The following is a 24,257-nucleotide window of genomic DNA, read 5'->3' as shown; positions in this document are numbered from 1 at the left end:
AAAAAATTAAAAGCTGGGGTCACCTTTGTTTTTAATAATTGCCATTTTTGTATACAAATATTTTGGATTTTATTATTTCTAAATTTATATTTTTCAATTAAATATATTTTTTATTAATTTTTTCGTTAGAGAAATTGTCAAATTTTCAATTATCGCAATTGTCTGATTCGTTTCATTCTTATTACTATTATTATGATTCATTTTGATATTCGTTTCGAAAAATTGGTGAAATAGTTCATAGAGTTATTTGTTCTTCATAATGATTTATTGAACTTGATAATATGTTTGGTAACTTTTATTTTTTCATGTCATATTTTTGTTATTGGGATAGACTATTTTAAAAAAAAAAAAAAATTATTAAAATTTTATTTGTATCTATCTTAAAAAAATTGTTTTTATTTTTTATTTTTTACTTTTTACATGAACTTGAATTTTTTATTTCTTAGTGAATAAATTTAGTACCATTTTAACTATTTAACTCGCTCTAATCAAAATTTAACTTGCACATAATTTAAAATTTTAATTTTTCTCAAAAAAATAAATGATCTTATATTCTCATATAAGATACAACTAAAATTTGAGATGAATTTTAATTTTCAAATGAGTTGTTTTATTATACATTATTTTCATGTTTGATCCATCTCAAAAATATATGTTAATCAAAAATCAAAATACTTAAAAAAAAAAAAAATAATACAGATTTATGATTCAAAAAATATATATTTATACTAAATAAAGTAATATACATTATAACTTATAACTTAAGGAATCATTTAAAAAAAAATCATGTATATGCTAATAAATAAACAAAACAACAAATATAACACTATAACTATTATCATTATTCAAAATAAATTATTAGACTAAATTAAATATATGTAATTTTCAAAAAAAAAATTATGTAAAAATATCAAATTAAAAATAGACTTTAATATAATTCATTTTATTGTTCTTTTTTTATATATAACTTCCTTAATTTGAGGTGACGTGAAGACTAGGATTGAACTTTAAAACAATAATCCACATGGGAGGCCATAACCACTTAAGACCCACCACTTTAAGATGAACAGAATAAGCTCATTAAAAATCCTCTATTTAGAAAGGGAATTAAATATGTGTAGTTTGTATTAACTGTCATTACGTGTCGAATGATGTTTAATTAGTTCCTGGCCTGTAATAAATATGTGTATACCATACATTTTTTAAAACATTTATTAAAAATAATTGGTTATTAAAAAGTAATTTTAAATTATAGGCTTGTTATGAGAGGTGTAAGGTTATATTTATAAGATATAAAATATAAATAAATCAATATATATAAGTTGAACTTAAAATTCAATTCAGTTTTAGGATACTTATATTGGTCTAATAATTCCCTGAATGATAATTTAACTGTCAAGAATCTTTAACTACAAAAATATTTTAATTTGTTATTTAGTTAACTTCATAAATTAAAAAATTAATAATTAGAACAATGGTAAGAAAACTTTGTTTAGAAATTTATATTCTATACCGAAATATAGTAATGTAGATTATATATAGTTGAGAGGAATTGAAATGTTTTTTTATTTAATAAAAGCATTTTTCACAGTACTTTGTTTATTTAATAGGTAAAATCATATTAACTTTAAAGTTAATATAAACTAGACAAATTAAGATATCTAAATCAAAATAATGACACGCATACAAAATTACCAGACAAGTATTATATTTAAAAAATATTTATTAGACTCATCATTCATATTTCATTTTAGTCTCATTATTTAATTTTCATCCGATAAATTTTAAAGATTTTAACAAATTGTCTAAGATTAATTCATGAGATATGATAATTGGACATATTCTACATTTACTTGATAGATGTTTGGACATATTCTACATTTACTTGAGAGATTGGAAAATGAATAATTGTTTTGTTCATAAAATAAATATGAGTTCAAATTTATCTACTAAGTCACTCTCAATTTGATAACGGATTTGATTTTAAATAAAACAGTTTAACAAGTTACTAAATTTGATTGATGATTAGTTGATATAATAAAAATAAATAATTGATAATAGAGACGTCTATTAATAATTAGGTTCAAGTCTTCTATTAATAATTAGGTTAAGTCTTCTAGTTATCATGAAAAAACTCATCAAACAAACCACTATTTGACTTGTCATGTTTTTTTGGACATAGTCCCACACCCATCTCCTTCACCATTTAATGGGAAGTTAACACATCATCTCAAATAAATTAAAACGGTATTGGCATTTTTTTTCTTAAAATTCATCTTGTTTTTTTTAAAGATATTTTGTGGTTGATTTTATTTTATAAAATATTAAATAAATATAAAATATATTTTTTATTAACTTTAAAAATTAATATAATTACTTAAATATGACTTTTAATTAATATAATTATTAAATATTTTCTTATTTAATTTCAACTTATTTTATTTAATAAATTATATTTTAAATAATATAAATATTTTTTATTTAAACTAATAATATTAATTATTAAAATAAAAAAATATGTATCAAATATTTTAAATATATCAAAATATTTTAAAATTATTAATTATTCCTATATAAAAATATAAATAAATCAATATATATATATATATATATATATATATATATATATATATATATATATCAAACAAATAATTAAAAGTACTATATTTTTATATATTTATTATTTTGATTTATAAAATTACATATATAATGACATTTTAAACTCATTAATATATTTAACATAATTTTTTTTAATCTTTATACATAAATTATTTTAAATGATTTATGTATTATAAAAAATGAGATTAGTTTAATTACAATAAAAATATTAATTATTATATTTTGTATTGATATTAATATTATTAATTATTTTTATAAATATATTCATGAAATATAATAAATACTAATATATATATTCAGATATCAGATAAAATTAAAATAATTAATTGTACTATATTTTGATATATTTTAAATAGTTGATAAATATTTATTATTTAATTTATAATATTATTGTAGTTGTATTTTTTTATATAATATGTTATGTTATTATTGTTAAATTTAATTAATAATTAATATTATTGTGTATAAAAAAAAGTAATTATATTATTTTTGAAAAAATATTATTAAATAAAAAGTGAAAATAAAAGTTCAATACAAATAAAATAAGAATTAATAATATTGTTTATAAAGTAAATAAATATATTAATTAAGAAAAAATATTATTAAATAAAAATTTAAAATATATAAATAAATAAAATAATATTAGTGAAAAACAAAATAATATATATATATATATATATATATATATATATATATATATATATATATATATATATATATATATTTCATTAACTAACTATGTTAATATTTAAAATTAGATGAATTTCAAACTTAATAAACTATGTATAAAAATACAAATTACTTCTCACATTATTTAACTATTTATCAATAACTATTTTCAATAATTTTTAACATTGAATATTTAATCATTTAAAATAAATTAAGAAATTAAAATTAAAGTCCACTTTAAAATATAAAAAGAAATTATAAATAAAACGAGTTATGTTGAGTTTTATTTTTTTATTTAATTAAAAAATCAAATATTAAAATAAATTAGAAAATGAATGGTTATTACACTTTCTTATTTTAATTTTTTCTCCTATCATATATATGGTTCTACATATGACTAAATTTTTAAAAATATTATATTTTAATCTTTCATAAATAATAATAGTAGGATTAAGGTGGGGGACAACTTTTGACATGATATTGTAAAAAAAAAAAAAAAAAAGGGTAACTACATAGAAGAAAAATATATATATATTTTTTTACGTCATTCTTTTTCCAAATTCTTTTTCAATCATTTTCTAATAATAATAATTATTTTTTTAAAATGGTTTAACATTATTTCAATAAGAAGTTCAAAAAGTTGAATAGTTAATAATTAAAACTAGACAATTCCTAATTTTGATTGTACGATAACAAACAAAAGACCCAAAATTTTATGAAGGGTAGTAGTAGTCAAATCACATTACAAAACACATATTATAATGAACAAAAATTACCATCTAACTATCTCAACTTATATTGTCTCCATATCCATCTTTTTTATCATATTGACTTTTTTTCTCGTCCCCTTTTTCTAATAATATTAGTTACTCTTAGTTTGTGTGGTATTTTTTTTTTGAAATCACTAATTAAGTATGATTTTCTCAAATTGGAAAAAGAAAAGGGAATTCAATGAATGTGAGTAATGAGTTAACAGAGTGAAATCTAGCGTAAATACCTATTTGGGATGAGAAATCGGCTCGAATCAATATATTTAGCTGTAGAAAACCTATTTAAGTGAATATCAATTATTAATTAACCATCAAGTTTGGTTTGGATGGAAGATTAATTAGGGCGCAATATGTTAGATTAATCAATGGATTAAGTTATTTTCTTTGATGTGTCCCGCAAAATTTGATATTTTCTAATTTGTGGCGGCTCCTTATTAAATGAAGCAGGGGAGATGGATGCACTGGGCTGGTGCAGACGAACCTGGGCCCTATTTGACCCACCTTGTTTATAATAACTTAAAGTTTCTTCATTTATATTTTTATTAGAGATTTTATTCATTTGTGTTTTTATTATATATATTAACACTTTTTCGAAGGCTACCATCATGTGGTATTTTTAAAAATGAAAAAAACTTAAAACAAAAAGTAAATTAGACAACGATATGTTCTATGTCTGAGATACAACTTTATGCTTACACTAAACACCTAAAATATCACATAAGTTATAAACAATTACAAAGTATTATTGTTATGTTTGGATCTTCTCCCCAATGATAGTTTGAAGTTATTTAGGTCACATCTCCTTTGAAGCCTCATGATTGAATGAATTAAGATCAAAATGGATCAAAATTATTTGTGTGCCTAAAAAAATAAAACATTTTTTTGCTTATATCGTGATAATTAACTTAATATCCAACTTAGTTCGTCTTTTCTAAAAACACTAATATCATAAGTTTATTCTGAATATGCGATCTTGGCTCACTTTATAAATAGAGTAGTACGAAATTTTTGTGAGTACTAATAACTTTAACTAAAAATACTATTTCATCCAATCTTTTTAATCTAGGTATAAATATAAGTGGGATTCCATTTGAATTATGAATAAGTGGCATAGTCAATAATTGCTCTTTCTTACACCTAAACTGGTATTGAATTTACAAACTACTACAATTCTTATCACTTTATGCATTTAAAGGTTAAGATATATTTAATAAACTAAATCTAATTCTAATTAGTATAGATACATATATAATAAATTTAAATAACAAATGGGCATTTGGTCTAGTGGTATGATTCTTGCTTAGGGTGCAAGAGGTCCCGAGTTCAATTCTCGGAATGCCCCTATTTTTTATTTAATTTTGTCACTAAAAAATCTATTAAAGGAAAGTAATTTATGATAAATCTTGGTCTATAAATAAGAAATTATGAGTTTAGTTTTGTTACTATTAAACACTCACATATTCACATTGCTACATTATTGGTTGAGACCTATTTGGAACAAAATATTTAGTTATTCTATTTTTTTTATATCTAAAATGAAACTATTAACCACTAAATTAGATTGCACTTAGTTAAAATTATGAATGTGGTTAATTGGTTTTATTTAAATAAGTTTTTACACTAGTTAAAATTTGTACGATTTTAAAATTTACAAATTATTTTATTATTACGATTTAAGAAGAAAAATAAAAGTAAAATTATCTGTACAAATTCAAAAAACAATAATCACTTATTTAAATAAAATCATGTAAGTAATTTTATAATTATATTTTATCATTCATTTTTGTGTAATTGATTTATTATTATTAGTAGTAGTATAACTAAATCATCCATTTAAGTAAATTTTTTATTTTAATTTCCTTGGGACAAATATATTTGGAGTATTATTATTATTTATTTATTTTATGTAGTATCATTTACAAAACTGAAAATATAAAATAAAAAGTATAAAATCTTCTTTTATTCTTGCTGAAAATGATGGTTTATTTACATATATTAATTTGACATAGTTTTATATGGTATTCTATCCACCCGTAATGTCCAGGTAAATTGAAACAATTATAATATTGTATACATCCATTTTAGGCCTTCAGTTATTTAATATAATGCATGATATTTTTTTGATAGAAATATTTAAAAGTATTAATATATATAAATAAAATAAAATGGGACAACAAATTAAACATGTAGCACGCAAAACACATTTAACCATTTAATCAAACGCGGAATATGTCACCTAACGGGTTCAAACTATAGATTTTAGAGTGAGAATATTCACCTCTTGCTGTCAGTAGGCTATAAAAAGTTTAAATGAGACAACTGATTAAGAATGTAGCCCGCAAATACACATAACTATTTAACTGAACGTATAACTTGTTTGACGGATTCGAACCAGGATCTTAGGGTAAGAATATCAGTTTTTTTATATAAATAAAATAAATAATAATAATTTAAAATAATAGGTATTTTAGTATTTTGGTTATGAATTGATTTATTTGATATATGAGTAGGGAGTGAAGTGATACTTGATTTTGTTGGGTTATTTGGAAAACCCAAATCCAAACAAGACCTTATAGTTTTCTTTTTCAATTTTATTTTTATAGTTTTTATTTTTTCACTCATTTTTTTGCATTAGAAGAAAGTTTCAAATAATTGATTTTCCATCCGTTATAAGAATGGGCTATTTATACTACGTCAGATTTGTTACTATTTCAAATATTAGGTAATTTTGATAAGGTTAAAAAAAGGTGACATATATAAATAAACATATTTTCACATAGCCGTGTGAGAATTTGCTTACCTAAATAAATATATATATGTCAATTTCTTTCTTTTGCAATAAATATCTCTGTCAATTTATAACCACTACCCACAACTGACTTTTATGATTCATGCTTTAATACTTCAAATTAAATGAGGGCAATATTGGAATTTGATGTGAATTGATTTTGAGATAAATGAACATAAATTAAGATTCTTTACCAAATTAATAAAATTTATTGCTACCCAATAAAATGAGTGGATTCAGTTGGAATATTCCATAACATGGAATATCTTAATTAATTAAACTAAGTAATTATGTTACTATATTTATATTATTTAAAAATTACTAAACTAAAATTAATAGTGATATAATATTTTTTTTCATTATCATAAAATTAATTTATGAATCATGTAATTTAATTTTAAAAAATTGATATATACTAGAATGCGTTAATTTGTTTTTGTTGTAAAAATAAAAGTAGTTTTTTTCAGCATGGTCAAGGGATAGCTTTCTGACAGTGTATTATAGCTGGCATCGTTGACTTGAATATCAATCTCGTATTAATTAGTTAATAAGATTCTATTTTTCTATTTTATTTTTATAATCAGGTAATTCGATTTTATTAATGTATAATGCAGTTGCATACCCCAAATTTATAGACACAAATTTTTGTAAAATAGTTATATTATATTATATTATTAATATTAATTTTTTTTTCTCTCTTTTCATAATAAATAAATATTATATAACATATATCTCTTTTATTTTGCCACTATTTTCTAACCTAATATTTAATTAATATTAATAATATTAATGGTAATTTTTTTAGCCCTAATCGAACTCAACTCTTTTTTAACCTTATATCTAATACTAATCCGTAAATTTTTAACTTCTCTTATATAATTTTATCGATCTTCAAATTCACATAATAATTTTCTAATCCTAAATTTCTTCTTTTAATTTTTTAATCCTAAATTTCTTCTTTTGAGTTAATGATGTTACTTATTCAGTTAGTTTTTAATTTTTCTTATTATTTATCCTTAATTTTAATCACTTTAAAAATAAAAATATCTATCATTATATTTTCTTATTGCAGAGGAGAGTAGAGATAGATATTGTATCATCAATAACAGCTATTACGAAAAACATATCACTCGACACTAATCAACAGGTATTTTATTTTTCTTTCTATTTTTAAAGTCTAGATCTAATTAAATATTTGTACTAAAAATTAGTTTAAATATTTTAGATTAAAATGATCGAATAAGATTTATTTAGATTAATGATGATATCAATTGAAAATGAGTGCTTAGAACCATTAGGATATGATAACTTAAATAAAAAAGTTGCTTCTAAAAATGTAAGGAAAAATATGTTTTCATAGTTTTTTTTAGAACAATAAGTGTGTTTTCATAGTTGTTAATTATTATTGTATATTTTTTCATTTAAAATTTATTATATTGATATTTTTGATAGGTATTATGAAATGTTTTATATAAGATATTGTTGTTATATATTTAATTTGGATATATATTTTGTTAATTGAAATATTTATAATTATTAATTTAAAAAAATTTAAAAAAAAATATTTATAGTTTTAGGTGAAAAAATATAAAATTGCATTGGTAATACCAGTTAGAAAGACAAGACTGTAAAAAGTCCGATTCTATCCTTAGCCGAACTATTTCTGGCTGCCTTTGGTGTCCCTTCCAGCATATGATGTATCATATATCAATGTATTGGATGTGTAATTCTAGAGGGGATAAACAGTTCCTTCATTTTATTTTTATATATTTTTTTAAAAAAAAAAAATTAAAATATATAATATTATATTGTTAACAAATATTAAAAATTAGTATAATTAATTTATTAACTCACTTAAGTTTATCATTATTTATTTTTTTTAAATAAAACTTTTATAGGGAATTGAGGGAAAATAGGCTAAGGGTAGCCCGTAGCCGAACCTAGAGTTCGCCAAACTTTAAGGCCATACCCAGAAACAAGACAAATTTGTTTTTAATCAAAACATTTATAAAAGAATCCAAGATTTTTGGGATTTTATTTTGAGATTTTATTCATTTTTTAAAAATTATTTTTTCCCTATAATAATAATAATAAAAAAACAAAGTCAAATAGTAAAAGATCAAACAAACTATATGTTATGCATTTTTGCTTATTTATTTATTTTATTCTAACTTTGGAATTCTTTTAGTCTGAAACTTTATCATATAATTCTAGACATTATGAATGGGAATTCCTAATTAAAAAAGAATACTTTGATGTCCACAAACTTTATACACAAACTTTATATTAGTATACAAATTAAATAATATATTATTATATTGTTCAATTTTTACGGCAAAGTTTAAAACTGTCTCCTTCTCTTTACTCATGGCATGTTTACTTTTCACGTCAAGACAAAATAACCAGTCAACCATTCAATAAGGCTACTACGAATTAAAATAGAGCATATTAAATGAAAAAATAGGTAATAAAATCATATTTTCTTCTCTCTCTCCCCGATGTGGTTTTAATATTTAATGATTCCTCGAGCATAGGACCCTGCATCAGAATCACAGAAAAGGAGAGTTAAATGTTTGGCCATTTTTATTACCCAAGGTCAGAAGATCACTATTTGAGATTACAAAGTGATGTTTTAATTTCCAATTGTAAATCACTATAACTGAGTTTCTCTATCTCTGATTTAGCAAAAAAATCTGAATCTGTTTAATTTGGAAAAGAGATGTATATGATAGAAAGCAAAGGAGGGGCAATAGCTTGTATGCTATTATCCCTTGTGTTCTTGGGAACATGGCCGGCGATCTTAACGCTGCTTGAACGACGCGGTCGTCTACCCCAACACACATACTTGGATTACACAATCACCAATCTCCTGGCCGCAGTCTTAATCGCGTTTACGTTTGGCGAATTGGGGGATCAGAGACCCAATTTCTTAGATCAATTGGTGCATGCGCAAGAGAATTGGCCTTCAATTCTCTATGCAATGGCCGGTGGGGTGGTTCTTTGCCTCGGCAATTTGGCGACCCAGTATGCTTGGGCGCTCGTCGGATTATCGGTCACCGAGGTTATCTCTTCCAGTATAACTGTTGTTATAGGTATGTTTTATTATTATTTCACCTTTTTTTTTTTTTACTTTTGCTAAAAATATTATTTATACTCATTTGATCAAAATATAATTATCAGCAAAATTTACAAACATTTTTGTCCAAAAATCAATCTGGTCATCGTTTTACATAAATTTGTTTTAGATAATTTATAAAATATTTACCTAACCAGATTGAACTAGTGGAAAAGTTGACCTAAGAGGTCACTAGGGGCCTGGAATAGCCGCGAAAAAAAAAATTAATGTGGGTGGTTGGTGTCTATAAAGGTGGGAGGGGTCTAAGCGGGACTTTAACCTAGAGTCGATAGGGTAAAAGATCAAAATGCCACGGTGCGATAAAATATATATTTAGTAAATGTTATATTTTGAATGATAGCTTAAAGGTTCAAAATGTCACCATTTTAGTCAAACAAGATTTTCTAATAAATGAATTTACACTCGTCTTTCTAATTTTAATTAAAAGTTGGGCACAGAATAGAATATCAAATAACAATTAGGTCATTTAAAAAACAACATTATAACTATTATTTATTTCATAGCATAATTTACAAATTTATTAAAAATAATTATAATACTAAAAAATATTATTGTGGCAGGCACGACGTTGAATTATTTCTTGGATGACAAAATAAACAAGGCGGAGATTCTTTTCCCCGGCGTGGCGTGCTTCTTAATCGCGGTTTGTATCGGTTCTGCCGTTCATGCTTCCAACGCCGCTGATAACAAAGCAAAGCTTAGTAGTAGAATCAGATCATCAATCGACAAGGCTGGTGATGAGATCTCCGCCATTGAAAAAGGTGAATTTCTTAATCTCAATTTCTATATAAGATCTGGATTTTGGGTTTTTTCTTTCTCATTTCCTTTTGGATTATGGGTCATAAGTAACTTTATTGATAGGACCCGATTTCGATGATGATGCAAACAACGATGTCGATGCATCAGGAAAAGCGAAATTCGGGACTGTTGAATTTCTTCTACAGTTGGAGAAGAGAAGATCGATCAAGGTTTCGAATTTTCCGATCAATGTTTCTTATTTACGTTTAATTGTTTAATAATTTGGGGAGTTGGGTGCAGGTGTATGGGAAAAGTACGATGATCGGATTGGCAATTACATTCTTTGCTGGTTTTTGCTTCTCATTATTTTCACCTGCATTCAATTTGGCTACGAATGATCAATGGCATGCATTAAAAGCTGGCGTTCCTCACTTAACAGTCTACACAGCTTTTTTCTACTTCTCAGTGTCCTGTTTTGTTCTTGCTATATTTTTGAACGTCTTATTTCTTTATCGACCGGTATTAAGCGCGCCTAAATCATCATTCGGGGCTTACTTAAGGGACTGGGATGGTCGAGGTTGGGCTCTTTTAGCAGGACTTATTTGCGGGTTTGGTAATGGTTTCCAGTTTATGGGTGGTCAAGCTGCTGGTTATGCTGCAGCTGATGCTGTTCAGGTAAAAATGATAACTTTTTAAATAATCTAGTTACATAAATTGTTTCTTTGGTTTAATTTTTTTCAAATAATTTGTAGGCACTTCCTCTTGTGAGCACATTTTGGGGTGTGATTCTGTTTGGGGAGTATAGGAAATCTTCGAAGAGGACTTATGTATTGCTCAGTGGCATGTTGTTGATGTTCATTGTTGCTGTGGGAGTTCTCATGGCCTCTTCCGGCCACAGGAAATGACCCATGTTTTTTCTTAATTGGTTTATCAAACAATTATTTCCCAAGTAGACTTTCTTTCTTTGGTATCATTTAGATCATAATTTGAAAAAAAAAAAGCAATCTTATTTATATACCAAAAGAAATATTAACTTGATAAGCTTTAGATTAGAATAGTGAACAAATAAAGATAATTATAAACACATTATCATCCAAATGTATAATAATTCATTTAAATTTAAGGTATTTCATTGTAGTAAAGATCAATTCTTTGAAACATAACACACAAAAATATAAGTAATAAAATTCATCAACATGTATAATAGTTCACTTTAAAAGGTATTTCATTAGAGTAAAAATCAATTCTTCAAAACATAACACACAAAAATATATGTTATAAAATAAATTATAAACAAAAAAACAAATCGCTAGAAGGAGGGCTTGAACCTCCGACCTTGTGGTTAACAGCCACACGCTCTAACCAACTGAGCTATTCCAGCTTATTAAAAATGAATGAAAATAATATATATACTAACATTATATTTCAATTTTAATATTTGTTTTTATCATATATATTAATGACTAATTAGTTTCTTTCTTTATTCTTTATAATAATAAATGATTTATTTACCATGTTCATAATTGGAACTAAATCCTTCTATACTACACTTTTTTTTCTTTCAAAAAAGGTCAAAAGCATGATGGAACAAATACCAAATTTCAAACTTCTTAGTATTACTTTTCAAACATATTATATAAAATGTCTAATAAGAACAAAAGTATTTGGCCCACTCTATTCATTAGAATTGACTAAATACTTGAATTTCCTTTCACACTACATAAATTGTGTACAAACAAATCATGTGGACATTGTGAAAGTAATGGGGCCATATACCATTTTTATTATTATTTGGCATTATCAAATGTGGTATCTTAAAAAAGTTTTTCAACCATCAAATCATCTCTATCAACTATTATTATTTCAATTATTTTTGTTTGGTATGCAGTTTGTAATGTCTAATATAAATTTTGTACTAGAGCTAAACAACACAATCTTTTTTGGGTTACTAATCATGTTTTAATTTATTTTTCATAAGTATAAATATGTATAAATATGTTTACAAATAAAAATAAGTCAACTTTTGTGTGTCGTGCTAGTTTTTTAAATTGAAATAAAAAATTAAGATAATTGTATATGATAAATGTTAAATAACAAATTATATTTAATAATTGATGACTTAACTATAAAGAAAAAATATAAGAACTAGATTGAGTTTTTTTTAATAAAAATACAAATTGATATGTTTATTACTCAATGAATTAAAAATAATATAATATTATATCTTATTTATAAAACAATCTAGCTAGTCCTAAATTATAGACTTAAATATAAACTTAAATTAATCTATATTATTTTTTTGAAGTTTTATGATGTGACAACAAATTATTTTGACTCGGTTGTTAATTATTTATAAAGAGTTGGTGGTTTGTTAGCATATGAATGACATGGGCATGTGAAAGAATAAGATACAACTTCAATCATTATTTTTATGTCATTTTGTGTTCATATTAAAAAAAAAAATACACATATTATATGCATAAGAATTTAGCTAGATATTGATAATCAAGATTGTAATTATTATTTTAAATGTCAACAACCTAATAATTTTAAATGCTAATGAGATCGAAAAATTATCATTCCGTTCAAGACCATTTTTTTCGGATTGATGTGAACACGTGTAACATAAATTATTTGAGATGCTCGTATCAATAACTTTTTTCCTTCAAAAACTCATTTATTTATTTTTTTCAGATTGCCCACACCATATGATAATGCGAATTAATTTCCAGTCATCCGTGATTTTATTATTAGAACTCAATTAAATATATTTGTCCCATTAGTAATGGACAAAAGGGTAATTTGAAGTTGGTATTATTTATTTAACATTTATTTACATGATAAATCATTATTATGAACACAAGGGTCCATAGCTCAGTGGTAGAGCATTTGACTGCAGATCAAGAGGTCACCGGTTCGAACCCGGTTGGGCCCTTTTTAAAAAATAATTTTAATTTTTTTACCTTTTAAACAACTATCGACTCACATGTTTATAAGGTGGAAAGAGACGGAAAGTTCATTTTTAATCTAGTTTGGGAGTCAATTCGCGAGGAGGAACGACATAGGTTGGTCTCATGTTGTATGGTCCTCCAAAATCATTCCGAGACCACAATTTGTGTTGTGGTTGTTGTTTAGTAAGAGACTTTCAACTAGGGATCGTCTTACGCGTTTTATGGATATTCCGGATTCTAAATGTTTACTTTGTGATGGTAATGAAGAGATGGTGAATAATTTATTTGTTAACTGTCTGTTTACATTTGAGTTATGTATGCAGTTTACAAAAGCTATGTAGTTAGCTTTCTTCCTCTCGGATTGGATTGATATCAAGAGGGTAGCCATTTTGAAAGTTAAAGGTAATCTATTTCATTCAAATATGGTTAAATGTGGTTTTGCTTCTATAGTTACCATGTTTTGTTGGAAAGGAACTCAAGAGTCTTCACGAGGGTGAGAGGTGGTGTTGATGAAATTTGAAAGAACATTAAGTTTGATTGCATTTCCTTTGTGTGGACATTGAGGTAAATTCCCAAAAGTGAACAAAATTGGTGTTTATGTCAAAATTTAGACATTGATTACAATAAAGTCACTTAATCTAGCAACTTCAAGGCGAGATTATAAATTTATTATTGTTTGTTTGAAAAATTATAATTCATTTGTTTGAATGTTTTGGTTGTGTTTATTCATTTGTTTGTTATTCATATTTTTTAAAATTAGAATAAAAGTTTATTTTGCTCTAATTCATTAAGTTAGGTAGGTTTTTCTTCTTATTGGACATCTTATCTTAATTTAGTTTTAATAGAGCTAAATTGAATAGGGTATTTTTTATAATTGAATAAATTTTTAATTCCAATCACATATATATATATATATATATATATATAATCTGTAAAAAAAAAATGTTTTAGCAGTCAACGGCGACAGACTCAGCAAAAAGGTAGCAGCCCCCGGCGAGGATCGAACTCGCGACCTTTCCCTTACGAAGGGAACGCACTACCACTATGCTACGGAGGCATTTTGGTAATGAAAAGACTTAATATTTAAACAGCATGATTACTGTAAAACCCTACTTCACCACCCCGTAAGAGTTAGCGAAGAAAGAGAGAGATGTGTGGAATAGCTCTGATTGCCTCCGGGATACGTCTCCATTGTTCGTCCTTGTTTTCCGACTTTATCATTTCATCTGATGAGGCTGATCAAGTAAGTATACAGCTTATAAAAACCTTATCTTGCACCTATACTCAGTTTATTACTGCTGTTTGAAGTTTGTTTCTTCATGTTACATACACCATTTACTTGTTTGTTTTTTATACCTCTTGATATGTCATAGAAATTCAAGATTGAAGTTTACTATGCTCAATACTGTTTAAATTCCCTTGAGGGTTGTTCCAGTATAGTTTTCCAGTAATTATAGCTTTCTTTCATTTTTTGTGTTAATTCTTAATGATATATGTTGTCTCTGGTCAGTTACTATTCACCATTGATGATATCAAAACTGCACTGAAGAGAAGAGGTCCTGATAGCTTGGGAAGCAAAGAGTTTTCATTTCATCTGAAGGATTTTACTTCTCTTGAGGGAGAGGATCGCCTGGCTCTTGTACAGTCAGGAGAGTCAGATAATAAGTTGGACAATGGTTTTGATAGGCCTAAAGCTATTGCAGAATTTTGCTTTGTTGGTGCCACTTTGCAACTTAGAGGTGTAAACCCTGTTACTCAGCCACTCACCGATGCAGACGAGAATATCCTTGTTTACAATGGTATGATACACATTTTGTTTAAGAAATCAGTGTAAACATCATCTTCCGTTGTCTGTTTGGGCTCATCGATCAATGTAGACATATTTCTTGAATGTCTAGATATTTGCTTACTCATTTTAAACTAGTTTTTTATTGATTGAATGAATGTCTTGATATTTGCTTATCTTTGAAGCAGCAACTTAGTGTGACTTAATCTCTATTTAGGAATTATAAATCTTTTGGGTTGTATAAGCAAGTACTAAACTGATTGAATTGTTTTGATAGGTAATTGGAAAATTTAGTGAATTATCTCAATGACTGTTCTAATTTTGCTATAGTAGTACGTTAGGTTATACATATATCTTAATGGAGTATTTTCATATTTATTCCCAGTACTTTTCTTTCTCATGATAAAGGCAAAATTAATTATTTGTTAACATAAAAATGGTTCTTTTTAACCAAATTTCGTGAAGAAGAGGGGCAACACAGATTTTTGTTAACATTACTGTTATGTATGTTAATAAGGTTTTGTGTAACTTTGGTCATTTATTAGAATATGATTATTTTTACTCTGATTGAAAAGGTTCATTAAAAATTTCTCTCCATTTTTCTTTTCTTTTTCTTGTTTCTTATCACTTGTTTTAATTCTCTTGTGCGCATTATAAGACTCACCTTCCAATGGGTATTGTTCAGGTGAAATATTTGGAGGGATATATGTTGGAGATGCTGAAAATGATACAGAAATTCTTATGCAATCCCTTGCAAAGTGCTGTTCTTGTACAAGTGAGGAACATACAAAATTATGTCTCGATACTAAGAAGGGAAAGTGTTCTGTTCCTGAGTGTCTTTCAACCATCAAGGGGCCTTGGGCTATTATCTATTGGCAGGTAATTTTAATTGGTAAGTTCCAATTGACATACTCACTTTTTTTGCTTGGTCTCTTTGTTTTAGACATCTGGTTTTAGAAATAAATGCTTTATCAAATTTATTATTACATCTGCAGGCTGGTTCAAGAATCCTCTGGTTTGGTAGAGATGCATTTGGGAGGCGAAGCCTTCTTGTCAAATGGCCAACTTCCCAGGACATGCGATTTATTTTGTCTTCTGTATCCCCTGCTAGCCATAATGGTAAGAAACCTAGTTGCAGGTTTACAGTGGATGACTTAAACACTGTCAATGTGTTGATTGGAATAGACTAAATTTGTAGATCCTTCAAATTTTAACTATAAATTAAAATTTCTAGTAATTCTATGCACTGACTGATTGCATATTTCACAGAAAGTGGACTAGGAGAATTAACTTTATGGGAAGAGCTTCCTTGTGGGATATACAGTGCACATATCAGTGCTCCAAATGATGGTGAATTTGTGGACGGGGAAGTTATAAAACATGAATGGCCGAATCCCCTGTTAAATGATCTGCTCAAATGGGATAGAAAGTGTGTTCAACCTAGTCCTGATGAGCTGTCTGCTAGCAGAATCAGGAAACAATGCATGCTTTCAGCCCATTCGACCACAATTGCCTCTGATGAAGGTAAGTGTAATGGCTTGTATTGACATACCTGTTATTAGTTTGTGAACAAGCACAGGTTCATTGTTTAGCTGTCTCGTTTTCTGAATCAGATAAATCCTTACTGCTGTTTTGTTGATACAGGGTGTATACAAGCATCGGTTGTAATGCCTGCAGAGACAGTTCTGTTGGCTCTAAAAGCAGCAGTGATGCGACGCAGTGCAATAAACGTTATCTCTAAGGTGTGAAAACCTCAATCCCTTCTGAGACATTATTATAGATATGCACCAAAGCATCTAGAGGTTGTTTGATTTGGAGAAAATCCGGATTATAAATTCAAAAACTTGTTTGATGAAAAAGTGGATTATTTGAGTTAAATGCCTAAAATATCATTGTATTTAATATTTAAATTTTATAAAAAATAAAGGAGGAATAATTTGTTATTTTCATTGATGAAGTGATTAATTATGGGATAAGGTTATTTGGATAAAATCCAAATAACCCACATCAAACAAGCTCCTACAATTAACATTCATTTTATAAATTATATTTTTAGTGTCGACTTTCTTAACAACATTTTTTTTCTCATTTCTTCTATCATTGTACTCTATCTTTTTGCAACTGCCTTGTGTCAGTTTCATTGAATGTGATATCCAGATAAAGGGATCCATGTGTGTGAATGATTGGACTTCCTTCTTCTGGTCTTAATTGGCATTCTGGCTCCTTATATTTTCATTGAATGTGATATCCAGGGAAAATGTGATATAAATGGGAGAAATGCTCCAGTGGCTGTGCTCTTTTCTGGTGGATTGGATTCAATGATACTAGCTGCATTACTGGATCAGTGCATAGAAAAGAAATGTTGGTATTATTCATATGCTTGGTTGGTTTGTTTACTGTCTTACCAGAACTTGCTAATTCCATGGCCTTGGTTTCCAGAAACTTGCTATCCCAAGTGCTTGCCTGGCTGTTTGAATCCTAATCACTTAGGAATGCTCTTATTTTCTCTAATTTCTCTTTCTGTTATTTGAATATTTGGCTGGTCTCAGATGATATTGATCTTCTTAATGTGAGTTTTGATAATGAGTCTGCTCCGGATAGAATTTCTGCTCGAGCTGGATTAAAGGAACTTAGGAAAATCTCGCCTTTGAGAAGGTAAGTATATCATGCAATGTTTTCCCTTGTATTTAGTTTAAGGGTTTTCTTATACTTTTTTTTTCGAAGTCACTTTTCATTTTGTGTTTATGGTATATTTTAATGAATTTTCCTTAAAAAAATTAGGCTTTCCTATTGTCGAAAGTGTTCATATTTTCCCTCCAGTCTTTCATGTGGTGAATCATTAAATGGAATTGCAAATGTTGCAGGTGGAAGCTTGTGGAGATTGATGGAAAGTTATCAACACTCAGTCTGGAGTCAAAGCATGTCATGTCTCTTATAAATCCTTCAAAAACCTACATGGTAGGTTTCTAACTAAACAACTCTTATAATTATTGGTCCAAGCTTTATTATTTATTTCTCAAGCTCTTTCTCTTTGCCAGGATCTGAACATTGGCTTAGCCTTATGGTTGGCAGCTGGTGGAAATGGTTGGCTATGTGAAGGAGGATCAAGCATCGATGCTGCTGCTTGTATTGATGAGGATGATAGGAATTGTGGCCGAATCAGCTACAAGTCCCAGGCTAGGGTTCTCCTAGTTGGAGCTGGTGCAGATGAACAATGTGCTGGCTATGGGAGGCACAGGACAAAATATAGAACTGGGAGGTAGCATATTATCTTTAATTTATTTTTTATTTTACATGTTAAAGGAGGGAAAGAAGAAGAAAGACAAAAAGAGAGGCAGAAAGGTTAATAGATTATTATGATATGCAGTTGGGTTGGGCTCCATGAGGAAATGAAGCTAGATGTGCAGAGGATTTGGAAGAGAAATCTAGGGAGAGATGATCGATGTATAGCTGATAATGGAAAGGAGGTATGACCTGACATGAGCTAGTGTGTGTTTGTTTTTTCAAGAAAAGGAAATTCCTTTTATTAAAATTGGTACCTACTCGTTTCTAAAACACATTTGAAAGGAAACTATTACATCAAGTTATATCCACAATGACTTTGTATTTAGCTCTTTATTCCTCATTACACATTCTTCAATACCCTAATTATTCTATAATGACTTAATTTTGGAACGAGTCTGCTACTTTGATCCAGATTCCACTCGCAAACTCTTGTACATCTTTTATTGCTCCCAAATATGATTGAGTTTCATTCCTTCCAAATTTCATAAATGCATGCTGCAAACGTATACCTATATAAATTTGAAAAAAAAAAGTTATGCCCTTGATTCTCAGAATCATGCACTATCAAATTTCATTCCTTAGGGAGGCACCATTAATCTTCATACACCTATTCAACTTGATTCAAATTTCAGCTGTGTTTCACTTTTTCCTCTGCACTTGAAATATCTTTAACCAATTTAAATCAACTAACCGCTTCCTTCATCATGAGCTTTAGCCATAGGGTGAATTGGTGTGCGTGTGTTGTTACTTGTTATTGGATGATAGTAATAATACTAATAATAAGGAATTGAATTTGGATTTGGTTCAGGCAAGATTTCCGTTTCTGGATGAGGAGGTTATAAGTACTCTGCTCAATATTCCTCTATGGGAGATTGCAGACCTTGATCTACCTAGTGGAAGGGGAGATAAGAAGATTTTGAGACATGTGTGGATCCGCTATTATTATTATTATTATTATTACTTTCTTCTTTGTCTGGTATTGTTTTTATCTTAAGAAGATTATTATTATTATTATGCTGCTGTGTATTGAAGGTTGCAGAATTGCTTGGTATACATGAAGCAGCTGTATTGCCTAAAAGAGCAATTCAGGTTGGTTGGTTAGTTGATTATTCACAACTCCTAATAAATAATTGTGTTGTTGAAAGAAAGAGGGCGGTTTTGTTTTTCTATTTCAGTTTGGGTCAAGAATTGCTAGGGAGTCGAACGTCAAGAATTTTGGAAGCAATCGTGCAGCCAATCAAGCATCTGCTGGAAGTGTGGAGATTCCGATTCCCAAATGAGTTGATCACCACTAGTCTCCTACTTCCAACTTGGGGCTAATTTTCAAGAAAAATGAAACCTCAATCAAGATTCTTTTATTTATGTCATGCATAGTTTTTTGTCATGACTCATGAGCTTATATGCTAAAAAGACATAATTGGTCATGTTGTTGAAAGAGGCGTCTTGAAGTTTGTTTTATTTATTTGAACTATTAGAAACTTTTTAGCCAGATTCAAATACAGTTATTCCCAACTGCGAGATATTTGATTAAGACTTAAATGAACCGTTATTTTTTTTATTGTCTGTTTATAGCAAAATTATTTAATGATAATAAAATTTAATAAGTTTGTTATTCCTAACTTATACCTTACTTAAAATTTCGATATGCAAAAGATGTTGATTTTATCTTACCTTAATTTTGGTATAACTTGATTTCGATGTACTTTAATTTCGGTATAAAAAAAATTCATACATTTACCTTACCTTAATTTTGGTACAGTCTCAGTGTGATATCTTAAAAAAAAAAATCAATCTCATCGATAAGGCTAAGGTAGAGATTACCTATATTAAATAATATTTAAGTATAATTATATTTTGATATTATTCAAAAAATTATATTTTTATAATTAAATTAATATGAAATATATTTAATTATTTTCTTATAAATATTATATATATTTTAATTTATAAATACTATTTTGATATACAAAATTTTTAAAATTTTTTTAAAATTTCGTCCTTTACCTAACTAATAATTTCAATAAGATATTTACTATAAAATATTTTCTATGGATAATTTTTGTTGTCCCTAATTTAAATACTAATTCTTTAACAAAATTCACAATTTTTTTTTATCAGACATAGGGTTTAGGGCAACCAAATTTACATTTTTTTTTTCCGGATTTTCGTCTTCCCTAATTCTTCGCCGCCAATAGTTACATAGCCTCCTTTCTACTTTTTTTTTTCTAATCCATTTTCCGCATTACTGGAAACAAGGAAGCTCTCCAAGCCCTTAGAAGTTGAATGGAAAATAACAGCAGCTATAAGGAAATGCCAAGGGCGGAGGAAGCCATTGCTGGAAACAAGGAAGCTCTCCAAGCCCTTAGAGAACTCATCATCTACCCGCATCTCTATTATCGCGAAGCACGGGAACTTGGTCACAAGGTTTTTCTTTTACCCAAACCAACAACACTTTCTTATCTAATCTTTTAGGCGCCGCAACTCCCCCTGATTGATTTATCTTCTTCTTCCTTCTTAGTGGCCTCGAGGTTTGCTGCTTTATGGACCCCCTGGCACCGGAAAGGTACCTTTTTTACTCTAAATTTAACAACCCAATTCATAGATAACTTTAGACGATCTTTCACATCTCTATCTCTTCTCCACTTTTAGACGAGTTTGGTTCGAGCAGTTGTTGAGGAATGTGGTGCCCATCTCACTGTCATTAGGTACTTCTAATTCTTTCAAGAGTTCTTTTATTTCAATTGATTTGCCTGAATAATCTCAGAGAAAAGTGGTGCTTAAGTAGTCTATTCTGTGTTTAAATGTCTTCTTCTTCTTCAATTGGAATCTTTGGTTGCTTGTTGCAGTCCCCACACTGTTCACACGGCATATGCTGGGGAAGGTGAGAGAATTCTTCGAGAGGCTTTTGCAGAGGCGTCATCTCATACGAAGTTGGGCATTCCATCAGTTATCTTCTTCGACGAAATCGATGCACTTTGTCCACGTCGTGATTCCAGGTTATCTGATCAACTACTGATGTTTACAATTTACATCATTAGCAATGTGTTAACTTTATCAGGATAATCTATGAAATGCAGAAGAGAACAAGAAGTTCGCTTGACCTCACAACTCTTTATGCTGATGGATTCAAAAAAAATCGCATCAAAATCAATACCCCAAGTAGTTGTAGTTGCATCTACTAACAGGTAAGTTTTCGTTTGAAATATTCAAGAATTTCATTTAGTTTCTCATAATCTTGTTTCCTGTACAAAAAGAGTGGATGCAATTGATCCTGCGCTGAGAAGGTCAGGCCGTTTTGATGCTGAGATTGAAGTTACAACACCTAATGAAGAGGAGCGCTTTCAGATACTCAAGGTAGTATTTTAAATTTCTTCAAGTTTTTGTTTACTATATATATAATATATGTTTATTTGACGATTCATTCTCCAGCTATACACAAAGAAGCTGACTTTGGATTCACGTATAGATTTGCGAGCCACAGCTGCATCTTGCAATGGCTACGTTGGAGCAGATTTAGAAGATTTATCTCGTGAAGCAGCCATGTCTGCTTCCAGGAAATCTGAAGAAACATTATTATGTAGCCTAACCAAGGAGGACTGGAATCACGCAACATCTGTCGTTGGTCCGAGTATAACAAGGGGCCTAACTGTCGAAATTCCAAAAGTTTCTTGGGAAGATATCGGAGGACTAAAAGATTTAAAGGTTTTTATTAATAAAATTCTATACTTTCTGCCTTCATTATTATTAAAATTTTAGTTTTCTTTGGTTAGAAAAAGCTCCAACAAGCTGTTGAATGGCCTCTCAAACATTCAGCTGCCTTTTCTAGGCTGGGAGTGTCGCCCATTCGTGGCATCCTTCTTCATGGACCTCCCGGTTGCTCCAAAACCACTCTTGCCAAAGCTGCGGCTAATGCAGCCCAGGCTTCTTTCTTTTCTTTGAGGTATAATAATTATGTTACTCTAGATTATTATTGAGAATTTACTTATGAACACGAATCTTGGGTGGGTTAGTGGTGCAGAACTATATTCCATGTACGTTGGAGAAGGTGAAGCATTGTTGCGTAATACATTTAGGAGAGCTCGGTTAGCCTCGCCAAGCATTATATTCTTTGACGAGGCAGATGTCGTTGCTGCAAAAAGGTTTTATTCATCTTCCCATTCTTTTAGGGCTTGTTTGATGTATTTTTTTGTGTGAATAAATTGGAAAAGACCTTGTTTGTTTAAAATCGAAGAAAAGTGGGTGATTTGAGGGCCAAATCCTATGATTGATGCTCGTCTTTGGAAGTGAGCCTTTCTAGTATCTTTTCATAAATCGCATATGGTGTTTAATTTTGATGTTTGATAGGCTTTCACCATTTTCTACGATCTTGAAAAAAAAATCATTAAAATTTAAGATAAGAAGAGTAGATTATTTCATATTTTGTTAATGATTTGAACAAATTTATAATCCAAGTTCTACAAAGATTGTGATTTGGGTTTATCCCTTTGATGTAATATTTCAGGGGAGGAAAATCAAGCAGTAATATTGCTGTAGGAGAGAGGCTTCTATCTACTTTGTTGACTGAAATGGATGGTCTTGAGAATGCTAATGTATTATTATATATTGTTTTAAATTTAAATTGCGTTGTTAGACTCTCGGTTTTTCGATGTTTACAAATTTAATTTTTAGGGAATTCTCGTTTTGGCTGCTACGAATCGCCCCCATGCTATCGACGCCGCTTTGATGAGACCGGGTCGGTTTGATCTAGTAAGTAATTCATGTCAGAATGTAAAAATGGCTGCTATGAAATATCGTGTTGATTTTTCTTTTTGGTATGTTGTAGGTTATTTATGTTCCACCACCGGATCTAGAGTCTCGTTTGGAGATACTAACTCTACATACTCGTAAAATGAAATTGGAATCCGATGTGGATCTTAGAAGTATAGCGAAAGAAACTGAATTTTTTACTGGAGCTGATCTTGAAGGACTATGTCTGGAAGTTGGAATTGTAGCTTTACGAGAAGATATATCTTCAACCATAGTTTCTAACCGTCATTTTAAGACTGTTATGATGTCGAGAAAACCAACCCTTACTAGGGAAGTTGTAGATGCGTCTTCCTCATTTATGAAGAAGAAAAATTATTCTCAAAAGGCTTCAGGATCGACAAATTGGAGCGTAGAGCAGAACAAGCCTAGTAGAAGTTTTTCCGCATACCAAACAGCCTCCTCCGTCTTCTTTGGTGTTGCAAGTTTTGGTTTACTTGTTGGCATTCAGTATTTTTATAAGAACATTACTAGTTCCAAGAACATGATGGCAACCACCTGAAATGATTTTATTTGATTTGTTTTTGTTTCAGTCTTTCAATATTCATTTATTTTTTTCTATTAAGTATAGACTAAATATATATTATTTTTTTTATCATAAGATGTTAATTTGTTCACTTTTTTACTTCTATAATTTACAGTCATATATAGTTGGTAGAAAATTATTCTTATATTTATAAATAAGATGAAGTCTTATTGTTATTTATTATAT

The 24,257-nt window shown here is 28.4% G+C and overlaps 3 protein-coding genes and 4 non-coding genes across 10 annotated transcripts; 5 read left to right on the top strand and 2 right to left on the bottom strand.

The window, feature by feature from the left end:
- The first annotated feature begins 5,328 nt into the window (after positions 1–5,328).
- Positions 5,329–5,400, top strand: TRNAP-AGG. Its single transcript has one exon. It is a non-coding gene; the product is annotated as a tRNA-Pro (tRNA).
- A 3,932-nt stretch (positions 5,401–9,332) lies between these two features.
- LOC124925878 (ureide permease 1-like) lies at positions 9,333–11,813 on the top strand. 3 transcript variants are annotated; one of them, XM_047465998.1, is made up of 6 exons: positions 9,333–9,441; positions 9,531–9,938; positions 10,543–10,743; positions 10,829–10,950; positions 11,021–11,395; positions 11,473–11,813. In XM_047465998.1, exons 2-6 carry the CDS (start codon positions 9,566–9,568, stop codon positions 11,623–11,625), a joined length of 1,224 nt encoding a protein of 407 aa, XP_047321954.1. In that variant the 5' UTR covers positions 9,333–9,441; positions 9,531–9,565; the 3' UTR covers positions 11,626–11,813. The 3 variants fall into 3 exon arrangements, with proteins under 3 accessions (XP_047321954.1, XP_047321953.1, XP_047321955.1); XM_047465997.1 differs by having other exon boundaries at positions 9,346–9,938; XM_047465999.1 differs by having other exon boundaries at positions 9,348–9,938; positions 10,844–10,950.
- A 214-nt stretch (positions 11,814–12,027) lies between these two features.
- On the bottom strand, positions 12,028–12,101 carry TRNAN-GUU. The gene has a single exon. It is a non-coding gene; the product is annotated as a tRNA-Asn (tRNA).
- A 1,482-nt stretch (positions 12,102–13,583) lies between these two features.
- Positions 13,584–13,655, top strand: TRNAC-GCA. Its single transcript has one exon. It is a non-coding gene; the product is annotated as a tRNA-Cys (tRNA).
- A 977-nt stretch (positions 13,656–14,632) lies between these two features.
- On the top strand, positions 14,633–20,252 carry LOC124927460 (asparagine synthetase domain-containing protein 1). 2 transcript variants are annotated; one of them, XM_047467871.1, is made up of 14 exons: positions 14,633–14,914; positions 15,182–15,470; positions 16,143–16,336; positions 16,453–16,576; positions 16,727–16,981; positions 17,102–17,199; positions 17,710–17,818; positions 18,007–18,112; positions 18,322–18,415; positions 18,496–18,716; positions 18,825–18,924; positions 19,551–19,667; positions 19,775–19,831; positions 19,918–20,252. In XM_047467871.1, exons 1-14 carry the CDS (start codon positions 14,822–14,824, stop codon positions 20,020–20,022), a joined length of 1,962 nt encoding a protein of 653 aa, XP_047323827.1. In that variant the 5' UTR covers positions 14,633–14,821; the 3' UTR covers positions 20,023–20,252. The 2 variants fall into 2 exon arrangements, with proteins under 2 accessions (XP_047323827.1, XP_047323826.1); XM_047467870.1 differs by having other exon boundaries at positions 16,718–16,981.
- On the bottom strand, positions 14,657–14,728 carry TRNAT-CGU. Its single transcript has one exon. It is a non-coding gene; the product is annotated as a tRNA-Thr (tRNA).
- Positions 20,253–20,937: 685 nt separating the features above from the next.
- Positions 20,938–24,102, top strand: LOC124925921 (cell division control protein 48 homolog B). Its single transcript, XM_047466056.1, has 12 exons — positions 20,938–21,166; positions 21,261–21,305; positions 21,392–21,447; positions 21,589–21,738; positions 21,820–21,927; positions 21,997–22,096; positions 22,172–22,444; positions 22,513–22,682; positions 22,753–22,881; positions 23,244–23,331; positions 23,411–23,488; positions 23,565–24,102. Exons 1-12 carry the CDS (start codon positions 21,026–21,028, stop codon positions 24,045–24,047), a joined length of 1,821 nt encoding a protein of 606 aa, XP_047322012.1. The 5' UTR covers positions 20,938–21,025; the 3' UTR covers positions 24,048–24,102.
- Positions 24,103–24,257: the final 155 nt, after the last annotated feature.

The sequence above is a fragment of the Impatiens glandulifera genome, chromosome 2, assembly GCF_907164915.1.
Source record: "Impatiens glandulifera chromosome 2, dImpGla2.1, whole genome shotgun sequence".
In the NCBI taxonomy this organism is placed as follows: domain Eukaryota; kingdom Viridiplantae; phylum Streptophyta; class Magnoliopsida; order Ericales; family Balsaminaceae; genus Impatiens; species Impatiens glandulifera.
The sequence above is the reverse complement of the archived record's forward strand: the minus strand, read 5'-3'. Positions and strand labels throughout refer to the sequence as shown.